At 32.3% G+C, this 20,252-nt stretch overlaps 2 protein-coding genes across 2 annotated transcripts in view; one reads left to right on the top strand and one right to left on the bottom strand.

Annotated features, from left to right (window-relative positions):
• Positions 1 to 6,076, bottom strand: part of LOC111718086 (innexin shaking-B) — a 34,372-nt gene extending 28,296 nt beyond the window's left edge. The window contains exons 1-2 of the mRNA XM_023493581.1: positions 5,802 to 6,076; positions 986 to 1,092 (exon numbers count right to left, since the gene is read on the bottom strand). Of these exons, the coding sequence (XP_023349349.1) occupies positions 986 to 1,092; positions 5,802 to 5,868 (174 nt within the window). The 5' untranslated portion in view covers positions 5,869 to 6,076. The remainder of the gene's footprint in view (positions 1 to 985; positions 1,093 to 5,801) is intronic.
• A 3,068-nt stretch (positions 6,077 to 9,144) lies between these two features.
• On the top strand, positions 9,145 to 13,589 carry LOC111718089 (ring canal kelch protein). Its single transcript, XM_023493583.1, has 10 exons — positions 9,145 to 9,234; positions 9,289 to 9,347; positions 10,204 to 10,252; positions 10,623 to 10,691; positions 10,989 to 11,042; positions 11,583 to 11,592; positions 11,719 to 11,844; positions 12,035 to 12,133; positions 12,467 to 12,580; positions 13,192 to 13,589. The coding sequence occupies exons 2-10, from the start codon at positions 9,291 to 9,293 to the stop codon at positions 13,493 to 13,495; spliced, it is 882 nt and encodes a 293-aa protein (XP_023349351.1). The 5' UTR covers positions 9,145 to 9,234; positions 9,289 to 9,290; the 3' UTR covers positions 13,496 to 13,589.
• The last annotated feature ends 6,663 nt before the right edge of the window (positions 13,590 to 20,252 follow it).

Here is a 20,252-nt window from a genome sequence, read left to right as displayed (position 1 = left end):
CTAAGGTCTGAGGCTTCTACTACAAATTGCATTAATCAGCGCCTAATTTGGCTCATGATCACAGAAACCAGAGATCCTCACTTCAAAGCACACAGTAAGAAGTGTTTGCAAACACAATTCTGAGCGGGCAGATAGAAGACGACTTTTAATCAATCCTTTCTTTATATTAAATATTCAATTGGCAGGGTTTTAGGACTAGGAGTAGCTTAAAACTGAACTAATCTGCAACTAAAATAAAGCAAATATTGAAGTTTAGCATCGATGTCATAAACCTGCCTGCAATTTGGCAATATTGCATAATAGTTTTTGCATAATATATATCTATATATTTGTGCACTGTACCGCTAGCCCAGAGAAATAAATATAATAAACTTTTTGGCACAAAATATATTTATATTGATTCCGACCTTCAGGGAAAAATATAAAAGATCGTTTTTATATTTTATTAAACTGAAAGCATTTAAAAATTTAAAGATTTTATTCTAAATTCTAAATACAAAGTCAGAAAGATCTGTTGGTAATTTCAACATTTTGTAATCTTGAACAAAATTTGAGAGTTTCTTCCAAAAGTGTGAAAATCCAGGAAAATGGTAAATTATACTCTTAGCTTTTCCTTTACAAGACTTTTGACTAAAGTATGAATAAGGAAAAATTGAGAGAACCCATCTATTCTATAATAAAGACTTGCCAAGCTATATATATTGGCTCAGGATATTCTAGTACAGGGTGTCTCTGTAAACATCTGTCTATTTATCTATCTATCTGTATATCCTCTTTCTATATATCTATATCTCTTTCTATCTATCTATCTATCTATCTATCTATCTATCTATCTATCTGTCTATCTATCTATCTATCTATCTATCTATCTATCTTTCTATCTATCTATCTATCTATCTATCTATCTTTCTATCTATCTATCTATCTATCTTTCTATCTATCTATCTATCTATCTATTTATTTATCTGTCTATATATCTACTTACTTGTGTATGAATGCATTCTATGGGGTTCCCCACGTACTGCCTGGTGGTGATGATTACGGAGAACGTGAGCAGGATCACGCTGGAGATAGACCAGTGCAAGCGAAACACTAGACGGTGGAACACCGTTAACATCAAGGTTTAAGAAATCATAGATATTTAGATCAAAGATCAGAATACACTGTTAAATCAAGGTTTAAAGAAATCATAGATATTTAGATCAAAGATCAGAATACACTGTTAAATCAAGGTTTAAAGAAATCATAGATATTTAGATCAAAGATCAGAATACACTGTTAAATCAAGGTTTAAAGAAATCATAGATATTTAGATCAAAGATCAGAATACACTGTTAAATCAAGGTTTAAACAAAGTGGAACATTAGAGAATCAAATCAAAAGGTTTTAGAGAATCTGTAACGCTGTTAGTATTAAGGTTTAGAAAATATGAAAATTGCGAATTTTCTAATTACAATTTAACAAATTTTCTGAGATTCTGTAATTCAATCTTTTTAAAATTGTAGTGTTCAATAGAAACAATAAATTAACACATTTTTGTTTTTTTGAACTTTTGATTTTGAAAGAAAAAAAGTTCGCGGATTTATTTTAGGCCATTATAAATTTTCAATAAATATTTTAAAAACACCATACAGGAGAGTTGCACAAAAAAGATACAATTTTGCACCAGGCGCCGTAAATCACACTTTTTTTTGACTCTCCCTGTATATAAAGTATAATTTGCCTGAAAAAGTAAGTTATCCTTTTCCTTAAATTCAACCAACTTAACTTAGAATTTTTTAAACAAGCATTAAAAGGCTAAAGGGTTCCTGAGTTATGATCAAATAAATTATCAAGTACAATAGGTGGCAACAGAGAAATGAACCTATTATACACGACGTCACAAGTGTCAAATATAACAAGGTAAACGAAATTTTCTCACATTAGTTGACATGTTTTCCAAGATTAAATAAAAAAAGTGTAAAACATAATCTAAAGAACAAATAAAATTGCACTTATTACACTGTAAGATAAGCACATTATGCTAAAATTATCACGATTATTAATAATACTGAATTGACACCTGTGACGTCAGAATACAGCTGTACTGAGAGTGTACAAATTCTAAGTTGCCCACTATTATACTAGAATCTATTTGGACATACAAAGTTGACCTACCCATCATAGAACTTTAAAAACTAAAACATTCCTGTATAGTTCCCCAATCAAAATTTGAGGCAAATCGGTCAAGACTCCGAAGTTATAATCATCATAAATTTTTATTGAAATACTCTGTAGAAGCAGGAGACTAAATAAGAAGGTCACATTTTTGCAACAGTTCTGGTGCGATTTTGTGACCTCGGAGCTCCTTCATTAAAAAATAGACACACAAGAATGAGAAAAGCTATTTTTTTTGTTACATATAAGAAATTTATAAATTTTTTTGGTTACATATAAGAAATTTATAAATTTTTTTGTTCTTCTCGAAAGATATTCAATTGAAGGTTTTATTATTGAAATCATATAATATTTCAATCTTCTGTGGAATTTAGTTTACTTTAACGTGAGGAATGTTTTTAACTCTTAAAAGTCTGAATTTACAAAGAAAGTTTAGTTTCCGTGTCAAGCTGGGTTTCTAAGCTACTATATATATTTATATATATTGCTTGGTTTTAAACTTAATTTAAACTTTATCGATCAATGAAACAATGACGTATCCTGCAGGAAACTTATTAAACAAGACTATATTTTAAATAATAGTATTTTCAGTATTTTCAAATCTTTTGTCCAAAAATCAATAAAGCCATATTTTCAGGATTATAGTTTCTGTATTCTGTTTAGGTAATTTTGTTGAAATTATATTATTCTTTATGCTATTCATTACCTTAATCTACATCTAAATAAATGGATTTTTTAAAATTGTCTTTGCCATTTTTAAAATCGTCTTTGCCCGTTTTTAAATCGTGTCTGCCATTCTTTAAGTCGTCTTTGCCTTTTTTTAAATCGTCTTTGCCATTTTTTAAAAATTGGACCTAGTGAAGAAAAGCACTAAACTTGAAAGTTTTTAAGAAATATGATTCCACTTGTTTGACAAAAATGTTTAAAGAATAAAATGTGCTTTTTNCTGTTTAAACCCATAAAGTGGATTAGAGAACTCCTTGCTGCTTAAACCATAAAGTGAATTAGAGAACCCCTTGCTGTTTAACCATAAAGTGGATTAGAGAACCCCTTGCTGGACGGGCGGATTTTTGGTAATGTCAATTTGGTAATGACAATTTGGTAATGACAATTTGGTAATGACAAATTGGTAACTACAAAAAAGTGACAATTTGGTAATGACAAATTGGTAATGACAAATTGGTAACGTCATAAAAGTGACAATTTGGTAATGACATTTTGGTAACTACAAACAAGTTAAATTTAATTCAATTTAATGTTTAATAATTTGCTGTTTCTCACATTATTTAGGGTTAGGTTAGGTTAAGACAATTTCTGAGCAGAGCGCTGTGACTAGGATGAGCTAGGGGGCTGAGCGCTGCGGCCTATTAAAAGTTTAGTAATGTGCTGTTTCTCTCATTATTTTGGGTAAGGTTAGGTTTAGACAATTTCCGGGCGGAGCGCTGCGGCTAGGATGGGCTAGGGTGCCGAGTGCTGCGGCCTATTAAATGTTAAATAATGTGCTGTTTCTCACATTATTTTGGGTTAGGTTAGGTTAAGACAATTTATGGGGCGAGCGCTGCGGCTAGGGTGGGCTAGGGGCCAAGCACCGCATCCTCTTAAATGTTAAATGTTGATTATAAAAGGGACAGTTTGATAACTACATATAAAAAGTAACATTAATAACATCCAAGCATTGACACACATAAAGTCCGTTCTTGTTGTAGTATTTAAATCCTTCTGAATCTTGTGACATTTCGCCACCCCTCTAGAAGGGGTGATGAATAAGTAATTCATGATCCAAGTCTCCTCTTCTTGCAGTATATGACACAAGTGCAGGTTGAAACGTACTTTTTAGAAAATGTTGTGAATTTTTCAATTATTTTTGGCGCATTTCTTTTGCAGAAATAAAAGATTCCTAGAATCAATTATCTTCAATTGATTATAAAACTAAAAATTAAACAACTTTAAATAATGTCTCTTTTATTTCGTTTACCAAATTGTCACTTTTATGACGTTACCAAATTTTTATTACCAAATTGTCACTTTTTTGTTGTTACCAATTTGTCATTACCAAATTGTCACTTTTGTGAGCTTACCAAATTGTCATTACCAAATTGTCGTTACCAAATTGTCACCTTACCAAATTGTCATTACCAAATTGTCATTACAAAATTGTCATTACCAAATTGACATTACCAAAATCCACCAATCCCTTGCTGTTTAAACCATAAAGTGGATTAGAGAACCCCTTGCTGTTTAAACCATAGAGTGGATTAGAGAACCCTTTGCTGTTTAAACCATAAAGTGGATTAGAGAACCGCTTGCTGTTTAAACAATAAAGTGGATTAGAGAATCCCTTGCTGTTTAAACCATAAAGTGGATTAGAGAACCCCTTACTGTTTAAACCATAGAGTGGATTAGAGAACCCCTTGCTGAAGAAGAAATTTTTTATTTAAATTTTTTTTTTTGTTAATAAAATTCTGCAAAGAATGAACTTTTATAATTCAAAATATTTTTGAAAAAATGCTTGAAATTTTTACATTTTGCCATCTCATTTTGCCTTTAAAGGGGAAGCTTTATAACAGTTTTATTTTTGCACGACGTTTAATTAAGTTTTTGGACTCCAATTGTCTCTGTATCTCGATTTTTAGATTATATTTAGTTTCTCATTCGCCAGTCACCGTTAAAAGTATTATAAATAGTTATTGTTAGATAAATAGTTAATTAGTTAGAAAGTTAAAAAGTTATTGATATATTAACTCTACGTTGTGTAGAACAAACCCAAATATTTGGTTAAAGTTCCTTTTCATAATTTATTATGTTCATTAATTAAACTAATAAAGATAAAAGGAAAATAAAAGATTGATAGAAAGAAAGATAGATAGATAGATAGATAGATAGATAGATAGATAGATAGATAGATAGATAGATAGATAGATAGATAGATTGGAATGTAATATAGGAATTTCTGCGCCACTGGTTAGACCCCGCAATTTATTATTTCTTTTGTGAATCTTTTAGAAGAAAAATATATAGATAGATAGATAAATAGATAGATAGAAAGATAGATATAGATAGATATTTAGATTAATAGATAATTAGAAAGGAAGGGAGATAGATAAGAAAAGGAAGTTATTAAACTAAAAACAGAAAAAATAAGAAAGTTTAAAAAGATTTATTTTTACATTTAAATTCAACATGAGAACTCTAACATGAAATGTTTTTAACCCGGGCCACAAAGTAAGGCTGTATGAAATAAAAAATGAAAAAATGTCAAATTTTTTATTTTTTTTATTTGAGAAACCTTTTAGTGCTAAATGAACCCGCCCTTATCTAACTAAATAAAGATAAAATAGTTCATCGAAATATTTGTTTGTAATTTTAAAACTAAAAAAGAAATTTTTTTTCAAATTGTAATTAGTTCTTGTTGTTGTTGATGGCTTTTAGAGGAAAATTGCATTCTTTTTAATTTTTACGCAAATTCCGTAATACGAATCGTTTATTACTTTTTGGTTTATTTATAACCTACCGTTTCAATAAGTTTCAGTTCATAACGATCAAATATGGCACAACATTGGTATTATCAGATTTACACAGTGTGTTGCAAATTAGATTGGTTTTTATTTTCAAAAGTTTGAAAATTTCTGATGTTAATTATGTTCCTGAGCTGTCTATATGGATATGACTGACTTTGATCAAAGTCTTTAATCTGAGGAATATGTCCAACATCCTTGGTGAGGTAGGTTGGCCGGCCTGTAGGTGAGCTAGGTTGTAGGGTCGGTCTGTGTACTGCCCTGTCTACCCAACTCATGTAGAACTATCAATGTTTGTACTAATTAATCTAACATGGCGCTCATCAAGCGATTTCGCGGGCTTTCTTGTGTACACTGTACACTACTAAGATTTAGGTTCCGTGTCGCGTCGTCTTCCATGGTGTTCTGATAGAGTGGACAACATTTTTGGCGGAAATTTATTTTGGCTAAAAGGATCCTGTAAATATTAGTTTTCGAATACAAATGTTGGAAAAATTCTACATAAATTTTAAGCCAGAATTTTGCCAAATCTTTGAAGCAGACCTAATTAACTGAAAAGAGTTAAGCAGACCCGGTTACGAGAACAGTGTGTAGCAGACCCAGTTTAGAAAACACTGTGTACTATGCAGCAGACCTAGTTTAGAGTTCAGTGTGCAGCAGAATTAATTCAATGTGAAGATTTATGCAGACTCAATTAAAAGAATAGTGAGTATGACAGTGTGTACTATGTAGCAGACCTAGATTAGAGTAAAGTGTGTAGCAGACTCTGTTTAGAGTACATTGTGTTGCAGACCTAGTTAAGAGAACAGTGTGTAGCAGACCCTGTTTAGAGTACAGTGTGTAGCAGACCTAGTTTAGAGTACAGTGTGTAGCAGACCTAGTTTAGATTACAGTAGGTAGCAGACCTAGTTTAGAGTACAGTGTGTAGCAGACCTAGTTTAGAGTTCAGTGTGCAGCAGAATTAATTCAATGTGAAGATTTATGCAGACTCAATTAAAAGAATAGTGTGTAGCAGACTTAGTTTAGATTACAGTAGGAAGCATACCTAGTTTAGAGTACAGTGTGTAGCAGACCCAGTTTAGAGTACATTGTGTAGCAGACCCAGTTTAGAGTACAGTGTGTTGAAAACCCTGTTTAGAGTACATTGTGTAGCAGACCTAGTTTAGAGTACAGTGTGTAGCAGACCTGGTTTAGAATACATTGTGTAGCAGACCCAGTTTAGAGTACAGTGTGCTGTAGTCCTTATTTAGAGTACATTGTGTAGCAGACATAGTTTAGAGTACAGTGTGTAGCAGACCTAGTTTAGAATACAGTGTGTGGCAGACCTAGTTTAGAGTACAGCATGGCAGACCCAGTTTAGAGCATATTGTGTAGCAGACCTAGTTTAAAGTACAGTATGTAACATATCTAGTTTAGATTAAAGTGTGTAGCAGATATAGTTTAGAGTACAGTGTTTTGCAGACCCTGTTCAGAGTACAATGGGTAGCAGACCTAGTTTAGAGTACAATGTGAAGCAGACCTAGTTTAGAGTATATTGTGTAGCATACCTAGTTTAGAGTACAGCATAGCAGACCCAGTTTAGAGCATATTGTGTAGCAGACCTAGTTTAAAGTACAGCATGTAACATATCTAGTTTAGAGTACAGTGTGTAGCGGACCTAGTTTAGAGTACAGTGTGTAGCAGACCTACTTTAGAGTATATTGTGTATCAGACCTAGTCTAGAGTACAGCGTGGCAGACCTAGTTATGAGAACAGTATGCACTGTGTAGCAGACCCAGTTTATAGTACATTGTGCAGCAAAGCTAGTTTAGAGTACAGTGTGTTGCAGACCCTGTTTAGATTACATTGTGTAGCAAACCTAGTTTAGAGTACAGTCTGTAGCAGATCAGGTTTAGAGTACAGTTTGTAAGGGACCTAGTTTATAGTACAGTGTGTAGAAGAACCAGTTTAGAGTACAGTGTAGCAGACCCAGTTTAGAGTACAGTGTATCAGAGCCAGTTTAAAGTAACGTGTAGCAGACCCAGATTAGAGTAAAATGTAGCAGATCCAGTAAAAATTAAGGGTGGTGTAGCAGACCCAGTTTAGTGTTGTCCCACTATCCTGATGTATCCGTTCCTCTACTACTGATCTAGAGCTAGGATATCTGGGAGTATAGTAGAGTATATACTGGTTCAAGGTTAAATATAATTATACGTCACAATAGCACACTGCAGTACACAATAACACTAGTCACTAGGTACACAATCACGCTCACTGTACTGTACTGTACTGACTGTACATGTAGTGTACAAGATTTGTATGTACAGGGTTTGGTGGAGTGTTCTGGAGATATTTAATCCTCTCCCCTCACCTCAACACAGTAGCCTCTACTGCCCTTTTGGAGGCTGGAGGTTATCTATCTATCTACCTATCTATCTATCTATCTATCTATCTATCTATCTATCTACCCATCTATCTATCTATCTATCTATCTATCTATCTATCTATCTATCTATCTATCTATCTATCTATCTATCTATCTATCTATCTATCTATCTATCTATCTATCTATCTATCTATCTATCTATCTATCTATCTATCTATCTATCTATCTATCTATCTATCTATCTATCTATCTATCTATCTATCNCACTGTACACTGTACACTGTACACTGTACACTGTACACTGTACACTGTACACTGTACACTATACACTGTACATTCTACAATGTACACTGAACAGTGTACCTTTATGCTGTACACTGTACACTGTACTCTGTACACTATGTTTTGAATTCTCTGTACATTCTAAGCTGTACACTGTACTATGTACTCTGTACAATGTATTCTGTACGCTGTTCTCTAAGCTTTGTACTCTGTATAATGTACACTGGACGCTATACACTGTTCACTGTACACTGTACGCTGTTCACTTTACCCTGTACACTGTCCAATGTACATGGTATGATGTACTGTGTCTGATGTAAATTGTACGATGTACACTGTACGATGTACAATGCACGATGTACACAGTACAATGTACACTGTATGTTGTACACTGTACAATATACACTGTACGTTGTACACTGTACAATGTATACTGTATGCTGTACACTGTACATTGTATGCTTTACGTTGTACGTTGTTTGCTTTAAGCTGTACATTCTGTGTTGTCAAGCTAAAGCAACATTGAAATCTTATATGTTTTATAATCATAACTCCTACTTTGGTGTACAGTCCCGTTTTGCCTCATATTGTCTTTATTTGTACAGTACTGCTTGCCTTGGCTAGTTGAAATTCGGCCTGGTACATGAAATGAACTAGAATGTACCATGCCTTCTGTCTTTTTTACAGTGTGCAATCTTTACATTGTACAGCTGTTTGTTGTTCTCTGTTCACAGTACTTTTTACACTTTTTAAATAATGATGTTTTTGTGTTTCTGGAATCCTGAGTTCAAAGTCCATGTTTGCTTACAAGCATTATCTAAGGTTGAGGAGTATAAAAGATCGATAAGTTAATAATTATTTTAATGCTCTATAAAGTTTTAAACTTTACTGCTAAATTCATCAGGAAAATATAAGGTAAACTATTCATTTATTCATTTAATTTAAATATGCAACATTTGTTTCTTTCAGGTATGATTCTTTCGATTGTATCTGTTCTTTTTGCTGGATATCTGGCCTCCTCCAGCAGTGTAAGTGTACAATAAGTGTACATTAAGTAATAACTAATAATCAAAGAAATTATAACCGGGGTTAAACAATCGATGTGTGATAACTTGAAAAAAATATATCTTCAAATAAACCATGAGAGTTAATTTAATATTCAAGCATAGCGTAAACAAACATGCTAAAAGTTTAATAAGAATAATATCAAATAATTATTTGGAATAAAAATGCAGAAAACTCTAATTATGGTTGAAAAAAAGAGTTTTTGTCTTGAATAATCACCAGCACAACTTTACAGGCCGCCATTTTGGATAAACTGCTGATTGTGTACAGTGTGTGTATACTGTACACAGTACACACCGTCACAGGAGATATATCACTTGTCAACGAATTATCAAATGGTGTGACAAAAGATTGCTAACCAGGGGAAAAATGTGACAGATTTCAATTTTATTAAGAAAGAAATTTCAAATTTGCATGTTATCTTGCACTCATTATAAATACTGGAACAACATTTTCTTCTTTGATGCAAAATATTTCCTGTGACAATAACATTTTCTGATTCAGTTAATTATAAGTGATGTGACAATATTTGTAAGTAATGGGAGGTTTTTATACGGGTTTTCATGGAACCTATTCAATCAATTGACAATTCAACCCCTATCCTGTTTTTTATTGGCAAAACAGTAAACTTTATTTAATGAAAATATAAGAATGATTCATATCAATAATCTTTTAATATGTGTTATTATCAGCTTTTTATTGTAATTGTGTTTATATTGGTATTTATTGTAGGGATCTGTTTATATTGGTATTTATTGTAGGGATCTGTTTATATTGGTATTTATTGTAGGGATCTGTTTATATTGGTATTTATTGTAGGGATCTGTTTCTGCAGAAACAACTGCTGTACTTCTAGGAGGTTCCACTGGTAAGTATATCTAAGTTTAATCTTATTCAATAAAAAAAGAATATTTTCAAATTTAATTGAAGAACACAAGACGTCTGTTCTTTCAATTCTATATTAAGAATCAAAATTGTTTAACAAATATTATGATTAACATAAAGAAACTCACCATAGACTTATTTTCATTTGGAAACCTTCAAATTTAATAATTAAAAAATCTAATTTTAATTTTAGTTTTAATTTTAAATTTCACTTTTACATAAACTAGAATATATGATAAAATATGATTAAAATATGTAAATTTTTATAATCTTAAATAAAGGTTTATGAATATTTACTTAAATATTTCAGCAAGACAAAAAATCATTAAATCATATTAAAATTATATTCTTAGATGGTGGGAAAACTGAATCATATCCCTGTGATGTGGCAATAGGAGATATTGGTTCCCTAGAAGGACTAAGTAAACATACTTTTGTAAAGAATATATCCTGAGCTAAGAATTCAAATAAAGTTAAAAACAAGCATAAATAATATAATGTGTTTTACAACGAGAAAATTAAATTTAAATATACAATTAAAATTTATCACAGAATTATATTATTATCTTACAATATGGAATTCATATGATTAATACAACAAAATATAATTTTTTTTTAAACTATAAGAACATAAGAAAATAAATGAATCTATTTTGTGTAATATATTGGTTTTAATAAAGGTATATTTTTATTCAGCTAATTATATTAATATATCTTAGGAGCTGCAGTTCTGAATGAACAGATTGTTTACTGCGGGGGATTTAGAAGTGGTGGTATGCAACTTAGGAGTTAATACATAAAGTTTAATTACATTATTACTGAGAAAAGGAATCGAGACTTTGCAACAAACTCTGATTTTCTAATCCCTATATCTTTAGATTCCAATGTCGTAGACCTTTGATATTTCAAAATATGAGTTCTGTTAGATAAAATAATATAAGTTTGAAATATCAAAGGTTTACAATATTGGGTTTCAAAGATATAGGGATTAGAAAATCAGAGTTTGTGGCAAAGACTCAATTCATTTTAAATACAACTATTATTTTTTGATGCAAAAACCTTTCTTTGTGTTTTTTACACTTAAAGAACTAAAGATTGGAGCATTTTAACTTTTTAGTATTCTGCTAGTTTTTTTAAGAGCTACAGCAATTTCTGAAAATTAACTAATCAAAACTATTTTTATAAATGTTATCAAAGAGCTTTGTAATAAACAATACAAAATAAAATAGTGATAGAGGAAGAGGGGATTCAAACACATTGTTATGTAAATAAACTGTGTTAAACTCCTAAATGTTGCAAACCTATACTTACAGAATACCGCAGGTAGAATATAGTGAACTAGTGAAAATTAATAAATCAAACAATAATAAAATATGGAATAAAAATTAAATGTATTAAAAAAGATAAAAATTCACAAAATAAAAGTTAAAATTGATAATTTTTGTTTAGAAACTGCTTCAAGAATGAGGGAATGGACTGGATAGAGTTTGAAAGTATGAATGTTGCTAGAATACACTTTACTCTGATTACTCTAGGAGACAAGATACTTGCTGCAGGAGGAGCTAATTCAAAAGGGTACGTTCTATGTTTATTCTTATTTGTTTTATAAACCTTTTTGTTCTTTGATCATCTACTTTCTTTGCTGTTAAAAAATGGATCTTTCTAAATTAAAATATTGATTTATTATATAAAAATTCTCACAAACTGGAATCCTTCAGTTAAATCCTTCACCTGTTTCATTTAAAATTATATACTTGTTTAATAGGAATACTGCTACTGTGGAGGTGTTTGATGGATCCTCCTGGAAGCTTCAAAACTATGAATTGACCTCTGCAAGATTTGGTCACTGTGCTGTTCCTATCAGGTATGCTCTTTATTCATATATATTAATCATGACAAGTGCACACATATAATTATTATTACATTATAATTACATATAGTTCATAAATAATGATGAAATAGGATGAATTCTTATACAGAATATATGCTGTTGTCAAATATTTTCCACCATGTTTTCATAAATAAATCTAGTAAGATTTATCTACTTATATTTTATTACAAACATTGTTCACCTTTGCTAAATTCCCCTTTTTAAAAGAATAAACTGTAAATATTTAAAGATATCTTACATCAAAAGTTGGCACAAATGAACAGAATCATAAATCATTTTTATATTTCTTAACATTTTATATTCTAGTGAGAGTCAAGTGATGCTGCTTGGAGGACTGGTTAATACCTGGTCATCTCTTGTAGAAATCTACAGTATTGAAGAGGGATTCATTGTGGAGCTTCCATCAATGCCAACTGCAAGGTAATCTTTCTAAAATATATCTGAAGACTGAAACATTTAGATATGTTCTATTTTATATTTTTCATAATTTTTTCTCAGATGAATAGTGTCATTCTTAAATTGATGATAAGTTTGAAAATACTTCTCACAAATACATACAATGAATATACAATAATATACAATAATATACAATAATATACAATAATATACAATAATATACAATAATATACAATAATATACAATAATATACATAATTATAAATTAATCATTGAAATTTTTTTTATTTCATCCTCATACTCTTTGTTTGGTGCTTTCTAAATAAAAATCCTTTTTATTGCTATTAAAGGGATTGTTTTTTTGCCGCAAACTCTCAATTACTAATTTATTTATCTTTGCAACCCAATGTCATAGACCTTTAATATTTAAAATAATGAATTATCCAACTTTGAGAATCAAACATTGAAACCATCAGGTTGCAAAGAAATGGGGATTAGAAAAATTGGGCTAAAACTCAGTTCCTTTGTGATAAATTGCATTTATGAAAAAAATATATATGTATAATAACATAATATTTAACAAAACTTTCTAAAATAATATTTTGTGAATATTGTGTTTAATAATTGTTTGTTTAGGTATGGACTAGGATGCAGCATGTTTAAGGGAGAAATATGGACAGCTGCAGGAGCCAATGATGGATTTCTAGATGTTGTAGAAGTATTTAATTCTTTTACAAGCACCTGGAGGAGTGGGCCTAAGCTGACCAAGGGGAGATACTACCTAACAATGGAGGTGCTGGACAACAGCCTGGTAGTCTTTGGAGGGTTGGGAGGTGGAGGTGAAGACAACCTGGAGAAACTTGTTGATGAAGAGTGGAGGGAGGAACTTCTTCAATATGGACATAGTGGTCATGCCTCGGTATTAATTACTTGTAATTGATACAGAGATGTATGTTCATTCTATTGTAACTTAAATTAATACCTTGATTTAAAATATTGTCTTTTCTAAAAATAAATTGGATTTAATGCAGCAAGTTCTTGTTAAGTGGTCTCAATAAAATAAAAAGAAATAGAGTACAGAAGTTTCAAGTTTTAAATATCACACTTTGAAACATAAAATATATAAATATGCGTGCAACTAAAAAAGTTCATATCATTATATTATCTATGGTTTGATGAAAAATCTATCAAAAAATTATCTACTTGATACTGGTGTTAAATGATAGAAAAAGAAGAAGGAAATTTTTAACATAAGAATAATTGAAAAAAGGATGAGAGAGCAGATCAGGATACATGTAATTCTGTTCAAGAATCAGATTATCCAACAGAGGAAAATAAAAGACAGTTTATTCAAGAGAGTTTCAAGATAGATGAGAATGATGAGAAACTTAAGGAGGAAGTAATCAAAATGTTCTTAAAGAATTTTTCAGCTTTAGCTTTGCATCCAAATTATTATGGGAAAACAGATATCCTGGAATCGAAAATAGAGTTAGAAGCAGGAGCTGAGAGATCTAGAGTAAGACCATTGAACCAGGATCAGAGAGCAAATCTAAAGGATCCACCTGGATGAATGGATACAACAAGTGGTCATTAAACCTGCAAATAGTCCCTGGGCTTCTCCCTAGTTCCGGTTGAGAAGAAGGATGGAAGGACAAGATGGGTAACAGACCTGAGGCAGTTGAATGACGTCACCATCCAGGATGCTTACCCCCTACGAACATTCAAGAAAGTCTGCAAAAGTTGAAGGGTGCAAAAATCTTCACCTCAATCGATGCATGTGGGGCCTATCACCCCATTCAGATAGAGGAAGGAAGTAGGGACTGCACAGTTTTTATCAGTCCTATGGAACATTTTGTTACATATGCATGCCTTTCGGCTTATCTAAAGGCGGAAGTGTATATAGTCGGATTTCAGACCTAGCTTTAGCTCAGCTGCCTGCAGATTAATGGTTGTCATACCTAGACGACATCCTAGTATACTCTATGGAGACCTGGGCACAATTTAAAAACTTGAGAAAAATAGTGCAAGCCCACACCTAGGCAGGGATCAAGATACAATCCAAGAAGACCAAAATATTTTGAGCCAAAACTGAATACTTGGGACTCAAAGTGAGTAAGGAAGGTGTACAAGTGTTAAACAGTTACCAATCATATGAACTCTATGAAGAAGGCAGAACTTTTTGAGTGGTCTGAAGACATCGAAAAGAATTTCCAAGAGTTAAAGGAAGAGTTCACAGCTGGGAAAATTCAGGCATATCTCAGGCACATCCGGATTTTGACTTAGATGAATCCTTTATTCTTACCACTGACTGGTCTGCACTGAACATTACTGGAGTACTATCTCAGAAACAGGATGGTGTGGAATGTTTTATAGGGTGCTGGGGTGGGAAATGCATTCATATCAAAAATTAGTGCATAAAAAAGTGGGAGCATATTCTGAAGTACCGACCCCCTTTTTAATTTATACAGATGCTTACAGTTTCAAGTATATAGTGAATCTCAAATCTGACAAGACAATATTTCAACACTGGTATGCAGATTTAGCTCAGCTCCAGTTTATTGTGATACATGGTTCATACTAGTAAAGGATATACCCCATTTTTCACTAAATTTGGAGGTGAAGCTACACTTCCGGTCCACTGTGTATATCCAGTATCTAAGGCAGACAGAGAGATGGAATTATCAGCCTGGACGGAGACAATGCAAGAAAGGTTTCAGACTGCTTATGCTGGAATGAAAGAGAAACAGCAAGAATCAGTAAGGAGAAATGCTCAATATTACAAGATCACTGGCCGAATTTAAAGAATTTGAGCGGCGGTTTAAATTTAAGCTGCGGTTTAAATATGGTTGGTTCCACTTAAAATTGTATCAAATGTTTAAAGATTCAAGCCGGCGCTTAATTTAAACCAGGTTTTGGCGGATTTAAACCGCGGCTCAAATTCTTTAAATTCCATCTCGGGTTTGGCTTTTTGATCCAAAAGTAATACACAGGAGTTGGGATAAGTTAAGATTGAACTGGGCGGGCCTGTAAAAGATTATAAGATTGACCCAGCCTTAGCTGAAGTGATAGAAGTATACCAGAAAAGGAAACCAAGGTTGGTCAGTCTAGATGTATTAAAAGAATTTTGTGGAGATAACAATAGCTATGGATACCCTAGTGACCCACCCCACCCTTCCACGCTAGTAGGGAAAAAAAGCGTGGAATTACACCCCCCCTTCCTGGCTGGTCGAACAGGGATCAAACCATTACAGCTGTGCTAGTGGCCAGTCTCTAGATAAAACACAGGAATGTAATCCATCAGTGATAGTACAGACTAGACTTGCAGGAGGAGACAAGGGGGGGGGGAGCCCCCCCCTACCATTCATACTAAAAGAGAGGGAGGTGGAAACAAACGTTATAACCCCCCAGAGTGCGGTGAATGAGAACCAAGAGGGGGAGAGATAAAAGGAGGAATCTAAGGAACCAAAAATAGACATGACCAATGAATCTGTCCAAGAAGATGTGGCCAAAAACCTAAACCTTGAACCAGATGTAGAAATGGCAGATCAAGAATATGAGGTCATTAACCCAAACCCAAACCAGATGGGGATATTGAGGGGGGGGGGGGAAGATTAGAGCTCATAAGAGATTACAATCACAGGATGGACAAATCCTAAAATGGCAGCATAGAGAAGGCATAAAGCGTAGTCAATGGATAAACCAGAAAATCTCTTATGAGATATGGGAAAATGACCTGGATGAATTAGATCAACCCAAGAGAAGTAAGTTTGGCTTGAATCATTTATGCAGCCAATGCGGGAAGAGAGAAGTTTCAGATTCAATCATGAGAAAGCGGCAGCTGAAAAACACAAGCCTGTGTATATCTGATGGGTTAAGGGGTCAGATCGGAGGGACGCAGTCGGGACATTACAGGCAGGCAGGTACCAGGACAGGGACAGCAACAGGGACAGCAACAGGGAAAGCAGGGACAGGTGGGACAGTACACAGTCCTCAGCTGATAAAGTTTAAAGCGGAGTTGGCTTTTTTTCTACATCCATTCTCTTTAATCCTTTAAATATGTACCTTGAGGCAGTCGATCTAATGTAAACAAACATGAGTTAGTATACAGTGAATCTTCATCTAACGCGCCAGAGATGCCAGATGTCTGTTTATCATTTGTGTTATTGTTTACAATCTTTATTGTTGTTGTTACGCAAAAACTAGTTCTTCAGCAGTCCAAAAACGTCACAGCAAAGTGTACGGAAACCCTATCGCCCCCTCCTTCTATTCAATTCTTCTTGTATCTATATATAAATTTGGCTTGTCTGTCTTGGTGGGTGTCTGTTTGTTTGTATCCAATAAACGTCAAAACGTCATAACCGATCAGGCCCAAATTTTTTGTGGGATCTTGCGTTACCCCAGGGAAGGTTTATGAAAGATGAAAATTTAAAAAAATTGTGTTGAAAAGCTTTCTAATTTTGTAGAAAATTTTAAAATCTTGAAAATTCGCAAATCTTTTTTATAAAATCCGCGAAATTTTTTTTCTTTGTTTTCCAATGTTACATTAAAAACATGTTCACAATTGAGATAGAAGATGGGTGCGAAGGGCCCTAAAAGTCTAGTATATATATATATATAAACACATATATATATATACATATATATATATGTATATATATAGATTGATAGATAGATAGATAGATAGATAGAAATATAGCTATGTAGGATGAAGGTTGAGTACTAGTAAAAAGTGTAGACATATAAATAGATAAAATGATAAAAAGTGCACGAATAGAATTATGTTTTTATCAAACCACTCAAGGCCAAACTAATCTTCTACAACAGCTTTCTTTATCTTTCCTAACTCATCCTAACTCATCCTAATATTGTTTCTTATTTTTTCCTAACTCATCCAAATATCTTTTCTTATTTTTTCCTAACTCGTCCTAATATCTTTTCTTATTTTTTCCTAACTCATCCAAATATCTTTTCTTAACTTTTCCTATTTCATCCTAATATCTTTCTCAATAACAGGATAATCTTTCTTTCCCTTGTCTCTGAATGGTTCTGAATAAATTAGATGCTTAATATTAATATTAAGATTTAATATTAAGATATTCTAAGCAGTTAAAGTAAAAAAAAAAAAATCTTTCCATAATTTCAATCTTTTCAAGTTACACTATAAATGATGAAATATCAATTATTATTCCTCAAAAAATATACATTTTAAGGCCATTGCGTTTAAGCCACAAACTATCTATCTATATATCTATCTATCTAATCCATCTATCTATTTATTTATCTATCTATCTATCTATCTATCTATCTATCTACCTATCTATCTATCTATCTATCTATCTATCTCTCTATCTATCTATCTATCTACCTATCTATCTATCTAAAAAGTTTACAATATTCTCATAAATTTCTATTTGTAATTTCAACCTATATTTTGAAAGAAACACGATTATAAATCAACTGCTTTGCCCAGGTCCAAATGCACTTTTGAACTGTTTAAGCTCTAATCCGTATCCCTTGGCGGTTCGAAGGATTACGTTTATTTCTTTGAATATTTTTTTTGGCAAAAAAATCTTGTTTTTGTTAGAAATCAAAGATTTCAGAAATGCTAATTGGTACATGTCAACCAACTGAAACAATTAGGATCTAATTATGGTGGCAATTAACCAAAATGATACCAAAAGGTCAGATTCAATTATTTTGAAATCCGTCCATGAAAACCGGAAAATCTGCGAAAATTTTAGCTTGTTATTTTAAAATGTACCTAGAGGTGTAACTATGTTATCCCCCCCCCACACACTTTTCTCTCCTATCCTCCTTGAACATATTCTCCCAAGGTCGATGATGAGAATACAACTAGTGTAAAAACGGAAGGAAAAACCAGAAGCAAAAACCAGAGAAACCGAGGTTTTCTAGGTTACTTCCTAGTTCTAGGTTATATTGGTGGATATACATCACCTTGAACTAGATACAAGGAGAACCACGAAGAATAAAACGTCGGAGATGACTGAACCGAATTTTTAAAGGTTTTCTTCAAAAGTTTATGGTTTCCTGAAGCTAAACATTTTACAACTATTTAAAATACTTAAACAAATAAAAATCCCCGTTCGTTCTTTGAATTGAAAGAGTGGAAGGTCGCCATTAAAGTGGAGTTATTTGTGGATAACATTGTACCTATACAATATACAATATACAATATACAATATACAATATACAATATACAATATACAATATACAATATACAATATACAATATACAATATACAATATACAATATACAATATACAATATACAATATACAATATACAATATACAATAGACAATATACAATATACAATATACAATATACAATATACATCCGTACCTATACAATATAATCCTTACCTCGATCATCTAGTACGAGTTTTTTTTGTTCTATTATCTTCTTCTTCTTTGTTCTTTTTACGCTGGTATTTTTTAAAGAGACAGCTGAGGAACAAATACGGCCCAATCTGTGGGACCTTAACTGACCCTGGAGAAGGGGTTTTGGCTTTTTAAGAGTTAAAAATATTCCTTGAAAATTGGGGTTTAGTAAGCAATAAAATCCAAAGAGACGGAATTATACGCGAATTTGTTCATTTCGGTGATTGTTTATAATGTACAATGAAAATATTTAATAAACTTAAGTAATGTAAATTCATTTCTTAATCCCCTTTCTCCTCCTTCTCAACACTCTAGGAGTGGTTCTGTTTATTCTACATTCTATACTATTCAAGGTTCTGTTTATTCTACATTCTACAAAATAAAAGGTTCTGTTTATTCTACATTCTACACAATTCTAGGTTCTGTTTATTCTACATTCTACACAATTCAAGGTTCTGTTTATTGTACATTCTACACAATTCAAGGTTCTGTTTATTCTACATTCTACACAATTCAAGGTTCTGTTTATTCTACATTCTACACAATTCAAGGTTCTGTTTATTCTACATTCTACAAAATACAAAGTTCTGTTTATTCTACATTCTACACAATTCAAATTTCTGTTTATTCTACATTCTACAAAATACAAGGTTCTGTTTATTCTACATTCTACACAATTCAATGTTCTGTTTATTCTACATTCTACAAAATACAAGGTTTTGTTTATTCTACATTCTACACAATTCAAGGTTCTGTTTATTCTACATTCTACACAATTCAAGGTTCTGCTTATTCTACATTCTACAAAATTCAAGGTTCTGTTTATTCTACATTCTACACAATTCAAGGTTCTGTTTATTCTACATTCTTCACAATTCAAGGTCTGTTTATTCTACATTCTACAAAATTCAGGGTTCTGTTTATTCTACATTCTACACAATTCAAGGTTCTGTTTATTCTACATTCTACAAAATACAAGGTTCTGTTTATTCTGCATTCTACACAATTCAAGGTTCTGTTTATTCTACATTCTGCACAATTCAAGAATCTACCTGTTTTCATATTGTGACCTGGTACCTACTCTAGTTTTCATATTTTGACCTGTTACCTACTCTAGATTTCATATTGTGACCTGGTACCTACTCTAGTTTTCATATTGTGACCTGTTACCTACTCTAGTTTTCATATTGTGACCTGGTCCCTACTCTAGTTTTCATATTGTGACCTGGTACCTACTCTAGTTTTCATATTGTGACCTGGTACCTACTCTAGTTTTCATATTGTGACCTGGTACCTACT

The sequence above is a fragment of the Eurytemora carolleeae genome, unplaced genomic scaffold (assembly GCF_000591075.1).
Source record: "Eurytemora carolleeae unplaced genomic scaffold, Eaff_2.0 scaffold1480, whole genome shotgun sequence".
Classification (NCBI taxonomy): domain Eukaryota; kingdom Metazoa; phylum Arthropoda; class Copepoda; order Calanoida; family Temoridae; genus Eurytemora; species Eurytemora carolleeae.
Note: the sequence above shows the minus strand (reverse complement) of the source record. Positions and strands in the feature narration are given on the sequence as shown.